This window comes from Mercenaria mercenaria, chromosome 15 (genome assembly GCF_021730395.1).
Source record: "Mercenaria mercenaria strain notata chromosome 15, MADL_Memer_1, whole genome shotgun sequence".
Taxonomy (NCBI): Eukaryota; Metazoa; Mollusca; class Bivalvia; order Venerida; family Veneridae; genus Mercenaria; species Mercenaria mercenaria.
In genome coordinates this window covers 32,635,308-32,642,925 of record NC_069375.1, presented here as the reverse complement: position 1 = coordinate 32,642,925, position 7,618 = coordinate 32,635,308, and the positions used below count along the sequence as shown (strand labels likewise).

Sequence of the window (7,618 nt, the reverse complement as noted above, 5' to 3'; positions counted from 1 at the left end):
TATTCGTAATCGAGCACAGTTTGCAAAGTCGGGCAATATAATTTGCGTTGGTGTTATCTTTTCTCTATTCTCCCATGAAACAAACAACATTCTCAATCAAAACATACGCACATACTATTACTATGTAAAACTCCATTTTCAACAAAACAGAATATGCTAACTATCTACAAAAATATCAAAATTATACGCAAAATGGTCAATGATAATGTCTGGAAGTGACAGGAACATCTGAAAAACAAAGCCGCCTTGACAAACGTATGTTTACAGTCAGACTAAACTTGCTTAATGTGTTTCCACTGTACCAAAACAGGGCTTACAGTAAAAGAAAATGCCAGAAAATTGGGAAGTTGGAGTAGATCCATCTATTTTTGCAAATAGGTACAGCTACATGAATGGACACGTTAGCATGCAAAAACTATGTCATTTCACAGGGGGAAAGGGGCAAAATTACTTCAAAAATAAAGACATTTATTTGTATACATTGCACCCAAGCGAAAAACCTTGCAAAAACGTTTTTGTCTTTATACTTATCCGACTGTAAAGACTAGCTAAAGAGTAGGCTTTGCGACACAGTATTGGAATACTTATTTCGTGAAATGTAAAGCAAAAACAAACTTTCCTGTCAAAAATGTGTCTGCAAAATGTATTTTCTGTTTAAATTTCCGCGATTTTTGTTATAGCGATACATTTTGCTCACTTAATCCTTACAGCATACCACCATACGTCCCGATATCAAATATACAGCGTGTTGAATATAAATCATGTAACTAACCTTATTTGTGTATTAATAATCAATGAAAACATAGGCTAATTTTCCTCTTAAACGTTGCAGTCTTCAAAGATATTCGTCTGTATATTACATATGCGTGCAATCTCTTGCGTTTCCTACACTAACAAACTTCAATATTTTTCCAGAGGTTGTATGTGACGCACCTTTTGATATAACTAATGGAAAAGTAGCATGTGATGATCTAAGTTATCCTTTTGATGACGTCTGTACTTTTACATGTGACGATGGTTTCAAACTAACTGGACCACGAAAAATGACATGTAAAGCGGACAAGACTTGGTCAGTGGATGCTTCTCAAGTAAGCTGTATCGGTAGGTATTTCTAGTGTAACAGTGTATTGTTAGGTATATCTAGTGTAACAGGTTAAGATTTACCTAATACAAACTGGTCAGTGTAATTACATAATTATAATAGCAGAATTAGTAACAACATTTAATGTGTCAGCAGAACGTGCGGTGGTATAGAATCATACTACTTGTTATCAAAATAAAGTCATCAGTCTAAACGAAAGAAGTGCAGCAACCTGTTAAAAATCTCGACTAAATTTAAAGATTTGCATCGATCTATGTTATACCACCAAATCTGTGTGTTCAGACCATGCTTAGAAAGCCAGTAAATAAGACTAGTAGTGATTAAAGTCTGACTGTACAAGATGTATTCATCATTCAGAGTTGTATAAATGCAATATTATGAAGTATGCATGGCAAATATTAGTCTAGAAAATATGCGTATATACCAACTACCTTATTTCATTTAGATGATGATCCACCATTGATAGAATGCAATACATCCCAGGTGTTTATTGCTGATCGCGGGAGCTTTTATACTTCTGTCACGGTGGATGTACCAACAGCTACTGATAACGTCGATTCGAATCCATCCATCATACAAAAGTCAGGCCCTTCTCAAGGTCAAATTCTATCGGAAGGATTCCACTCTGTGGAGTATAAAGCAACAGACAGCGAGGGAAACTCACATCCGATACTGTCCGAATGTACCATTGTTATTGAAGTGAAAGGTAAAAGTTTTGATCGATAAGTGACAGAGTTTTTTTTTTTTTTAGTTTTTTTTTTTTTTCTTCTTTTTTTTTTTTTTTTGGCGGGGAGGGTAATTTTTAAGTTAAACGAAGTAAGTTTCTCTAAATTATATCTTTGTACTAATAAAACAACTACTGAACTAGAGTTTAGTGTAGATATAAATAAACCCCCAACAACCGCGTTCGAATTCGGGTAATATTGAAACCCAATTATCTAATTTCCGAGTTGGATCTTACGACGAATCGACACAAAAAGATCATATGTCGCCTAGAAAAATTATACATTAATTGAAAACCTTCATCTGTGTCAGAAACCGCCCGCTTAGCTCAATAGGGAGAGTGTCGGTCTACGGATCGCGGGGTCGTGAGTTTGATCCTCGGGCGGGGCGTATTTTCTCCGTCACGATTTGATAAAAGACATTGTGTCTGAAATCATTCGTCCTCCACCTCTGATTCATGTGGGGAAGTTGGCATTACTTGCGGAGAACAGGTTTGTACTGGTACAAAATCCAGGAACACTGGTTAGGTTAACTGCCCGCCGTTACATGACTGAAATTCTTACTTACAGGTACATGTTTTGTTGGAAAGGTTATTTTTGGTATAAACAACATATTAAATAATCCGACAATATAAAAGTCGTAAACAAAATGATTTATTTCACTAAACTTACGCGCAGTAATCATTACAACTATTCAGATTTTGGTGTTTTAGGGGAAATATTGATCATATTCCGGACATTTGTAGTGGCTTTGAAAAAACTGCAAAGTCGTTATATGAATTAAAACTGTGTCTGTATGACATTGAACCCAACAAAAAATCTTTACGATGGCTTAAGTATTTTGTGAATTGGTTTATATTATATAAATGCACTTTTTGTTCTCGTTCAAATTAGCCTACTAGGTTCTGTATGAGTCAGCAGTCTTAAAGAATTTGTGTTAAAACACTTCAAAAAAGCATACACTTGATTTATGAAAGTCAAATTTGTTCTACTTACAGTTATAAGGTGTTCAACTGGTCCCACAGATGCTTTAGACGATTCCCGTTTTATGACTTACAACTGCAGCGACACGTCCTTCTATAACGGTGTGGCCTGTTATCTTGACTGTGCTTTGAATCTGCCATTGAACGGAACCGATTATATGACATGTGAATATGATGGAAGTACTGGCAAAGGGGTTTGGAATTTGGGAGCAGGACATCAGCCAGTCTGTGAAGGTATTTTTATGGCTTTCTTTTACATTTGATACCATATTATACGTTTGTTATTGTTGTGCAACTTTCAAAATTTTGCTCTGGAAATTACTAGTAGCTGCATAATTCAGAGGCTTATTTACGACTGATTTGTTTGAAACAAATATAATTTTGACAGAAATCATGATGAAAAATATTCAGATATAAGTATATTTTGACATTGTCAGCTTTGATTTACTAATTACTCAAGATCATTGTTGCCTTAATACTTTGATGAGATATGCCGACAACCCAAATCGTAAGGGCAATTTGTATCACTTTTGCGGCGTACGTCGTTTTGCCGCGGGTATCCGGTTAGGCGTTCATTTGGCTTCCAGGCACTGCCCGGGTCTATCCGACGTACGCCAATGTGCACTGGTCTTGCGAGATAGTCAAAACGGCATATTATATGTTTTTGCGATATAAACTCGTGTAAACATTTTGAAATTGGGTATCAGTATCAATTAAGACAGAAGCATCCCACAAGAAATATATTGATACCTTATCTGGAACAGGCCGCAATAGAAAATCATAACAACATGGATTGTTTTTATTTGCAGCTTAAGTTGCCGGCGAACGCCGAAGCATTCGTTAATTAATAACCGGTGAGAATTTTTTTCTTGCCGCTCACGTGACTGGCATGTCCCGGCTTGAGTGAAACGAAATTTGACAACTACAATATATCTCTTTTTTTTCTAGAGCAAATCATGAGTAGATTGTATATTCAGCAAAAACAAAGCATCTTCTAAAGGAATAATCTTTATCACCTCATTGTATTTTAAGTCGGCGAATGCCCAGCCTTAGACCCTCCTGTTAACGGTGCTTTTACGACAGATTCTGTAAATGCGAGACCCCTTCACGTTATGTTTTGCCAAGAGGGTTACGACATATCGTCCGTTGGATCGGTATTCCAAGGGAGGTTATCGTGTCAAGACAGCGGAGAGTGGTATCCCTTGGACGCTTTTCCTGACTGCATTGGTAAGAAAACTGTTAAAAAACAGACTAGTATGATTCTGTCGTCTTCTAATTATTGAATAATCAATTATCTCCCCTAGCTCAATGGCGGTTTCGATTAGGTTTGTTTTTAACATAAAATCTAAATCGTGAATTGAAAAAAATACCTGAGTTATATTGCTTTGATAAATATGTGATATTTCAAATATACGACGTCGGATTACTGTACCTTTTGCATAGCCATTTGTCAGAGCTACAGGAGCAAACGCTTATCAGTGGAATGCATATGGTTTTCAGTATATTTCATAGTTACTTAGTTAAGATGTAACGTGGAGTTTATAAGTAAAAAGAGACGACCAAGGAAAGGTTAGGCACGTTTATGTTTATCAGTTTACAGAAATTTAATATTTGAGGCATTTGATTGGAATATTCAGACATTTGAAATTAAGCTTGATATTTCTACAGTGTCCATACTTCCGTGGTTAAACTTGCCGGCAGAACTTTACTATGAAGGAAATTGCAATGACGAAGCGACAAAAGATGAAATCAAGCAGAAAGTTTTAGAGTACCTAGCAGGAATACAGGCTGACGTGGATAAATCAATATGTCCTGATGTCGACACCTGCAAAGTAGAAAATGTTGTTGTCGTCTGCGGGGAAATTTCCGGTAGAAAACGACGATCGTCTGGGAAGCATATTATTCACAAGCGTAATACTGATTATGCTTCAGTCACTTTTGACATGAAGGTACTTTTTGAACAAGGAAACAAGACTACACAAGACGCCTACATCGGATTTTTGGACGTACTGACTGCCATTAAAGACTTGATACAAGAGGATGTGAACAACGGTGAATTGAATGTGTATACAAATTTAACCTTGTCACAAAGTGATGGGTTTGTGACTGCTGATAACCCGAATTTACTTTGCGATTCTGGATACAAAGTAGATACAGGAAGTTTATCATGCAGTAAGAAAAATATTATTTTTACTACATAGATTTCAAAAACAATGTAACTATAGATAGATATTTGTATACTGTCCTGTAACTTAAAACCGACTAAAAAACCAAGAAATCAAATGTAATTTAACATCATCATTGTAACAAATATTTTGATTCGAACCAAATCGGTTTACAATTAAGAACTGAATGTTATTTTTGAGCGTTTATACGAGTATTAATTACATTCTTGCAAATCCATGAATCGATCTATCTAGTTTAGTTTGGATGGTTTCTTATATTTATATGTGTACAGTAGCTTGTTTCAAAAATGAGTGGTTTGCTGCTAACCATGCGTATAGAAAATCAAAATAAACGTCACGATATTAATCTTTCAACATCTAAATAGAACAGCCAAAAAAGCCTGCTCACGTTCTTTCCGATAAAAAATACAGTTATGTTTTTATGCAAAACATCTCGAAATCCAGTTAAAAGTCATGTAGTCGTGTGGATTCAATTTTTTTCTGGACAGTCAAAAAATTTAGTTTAAACATTAAGCTATAATATAATTTTGAAACTCTGGTGATCAAATTTGAAAGTATTTTTCGAAAGACGCCATTTTGTTCATATGTTGTATTTATGTTGTTTATATGGAAAAAAACCGCTCTTTCCTTTCCATACAAATATGTAGTAATGTAAATATTTGGTAATGAAATACACGATCATTTACTTTGAAACACTTCTTGGCGAAATTTCTCTGACCGCAGTTAACAGCTGAAATTACATTTTCAGTTTTAGCAAAGTTGTTTGAATAGTGTACGTTGTTCACTAATGGTGAATATTTACGCCGATGATTAATTTTCACGAGTTGTAGGGCCTCGCGAATATAGCGAAAATTAAACTCTCGCGAAAATTTCTGCTTTAACAGTACAACTGCATCCAGTAAATGCTTATCATGTCTGGTTGTATCTTACAGAACCCTGTCCTCCAGGTACATACTTAGATTCGGGAACAGGAAACTGCGAGTATTGTGGTATCGGCGAGTACATGGACCATGCAGGTGCGATTGAATGTAATGTTTGTCCTGAAAGCCATAGCACCTTGTCAACAGGATCTAAAGATATAAGCAAATGTATCAGTAAGTCTTATAAATCTAACTAGTATCAATACACTACCACGTTTAAACGTATCAGCTGCTTGTAAACAATAAAGTTAACCTCATTTATTTTTGTTTTGTTATTTTTTCTCTAGGATTTGTTCACAAAGCATAATGTGTTCAATATGTTCTTAAAGGACAGTCACACATCAGTCTACTGTTGCATTCTGAATCCATTTGTAATTACAAATGTAGCACTTTCGAAATATAAATAAAATATCAACAAGTATATGCAATGGGAAGAAAAGAAATAATCAAATATACTTATTGAATTTTATTTTCACGAACACATGTACACTTTTAAGATTTGATATTTTAATCAAGTTAATATACTCGAACTATTTGTTATAATTCCATGAACTACTGAGTTATTTTCTCCTTGCTTTTCTATGATTTGATAGAAGTCATTTCTTCGTTTTAAACAATTCGTGCTTCAGTCATATTCTCGTTAAAATAATTTGAACTTCGGTAACATCCTCGTTATTTAGAGTTAAAACAATTTACGTTTCAGTCACATCCTCGTTGTAATGATTTCACCTTCAATCGCATCCTCGTTATAAATAATTCGTGCTTCGGTCTCATCCTTGTTATTTAGAGTTAAAACAATTTGCACTTCAGTCATATCCTCGTTGTAAAGATTTCGCGCTTCAATCACATCCTCGTTGTAAATATTCGCGTTTTGGGCACATCCTTGTCATTTAATGTTACAACAATTCGCGTTTCAGTCACATCCTCCTTGTTGAGACGTCACGCTTCAAATAGTTGATTATACTTCTGGACATAATGCTGCATACTATTTGCGAGAAATCTGAATTTGCGCACGGTATTCGCGAAAATTAGCGAAAATATAACCACCGCGAATGTTGTCCAGTGCTCAGAATTTCTCTGTGTTTATATTCAGAATTGTGTAGTCCAGGATTCTTCTCAAGTTCTACAATGGAACCATGTTCTGCTTGTGAAGTTGGTAACTATCAGCCCCAAGAAGGCCAAACAGAGTGCATGGCGTGCCCGTCTGGAACTGCCACAAACAAAACTGGCAGTACTTCCGCTGACTATTGCGATTACTTTGACATTTCTGTGGATACATTGCCTCAGAGAACAGATATTGGCTCATTTTCTACAGACGAAATCACGGTCATTTCAGCGTCGGTTTGGCTGAAACTTCGCAATAACGAGAATTCAGATTTATCAATTTTTATTGCGGATTCTGAAGGCGATATTATACATTTGAGTGTTTCCAATACGATATCTATTCAAGCCGGCACCAGGTAATATTTAAGAGTAATTGTCCTATATTTTCATCAGTTTTATGAATGTTATTGCCATGCTTTATAAATAAGACAACATATCAAGACAATATGGGTCTAACATGTTTGCCAGTCTAAGGCATGGCTTCCCATTTCTGAGTGACAGTATAGAATAAAACCCCATATGCAGTAAGCTGAGATTTTTTGGAGAAGAAAAAAATGGCGTTCACAGGTACGCATGTAAGGTCGATTTTCTTTTGTAACAC

General features: G+C 35.5%; 1 protein-coding gene across 1 annotated transcript in view; it reads left to right on the top strand.

Annotated features, from left to right (window-relative positions):
• Nucleotides 1-926: 926 nt before the first annotated feature.
• LOC123552861 (uncharacterized) overlaps nucleotides 927-7,618 on the top strand; it is a 28,689-nt gene continuing 21,997 nt past the window's right edge. Inside the window, exons 1-7 of the mRNA XM_053524158.1 lie at nucleotides 927-1,101; nucleotides 1,548-1,808; nucleotides 2,823-3,041; nucleotides 3,840-4,034; nucleotides 4,476-4,979; nucleotides 5,926-6,087; nucleotides 7,007-7,373. Of these exons, the coding sequence (XP_053380133.1) occupies nucleotides 1,044-1,101; nucleotides 1,548-1,808; nucleotides 2,823-3,041; nucleotides 3,840-4,034; nucleotides 4,476-4,979; nucleotides 5,926-6,087; nucleotides 7,007-7,373 (1,766 nt within the window). The 5' untranslated portion in view covers nucleotides 927-1,043. The remainder of the gene's footprint in view (nucleotides 1,102-1,547; nucleotides 1,809-2,822; nucleotides 3,042-3,839; nucleotides 4,035-4,475; nucleotides 4,980-5,925; nucleotides 6,088-7,006; nucleotides 7,374-7,618) is intronic.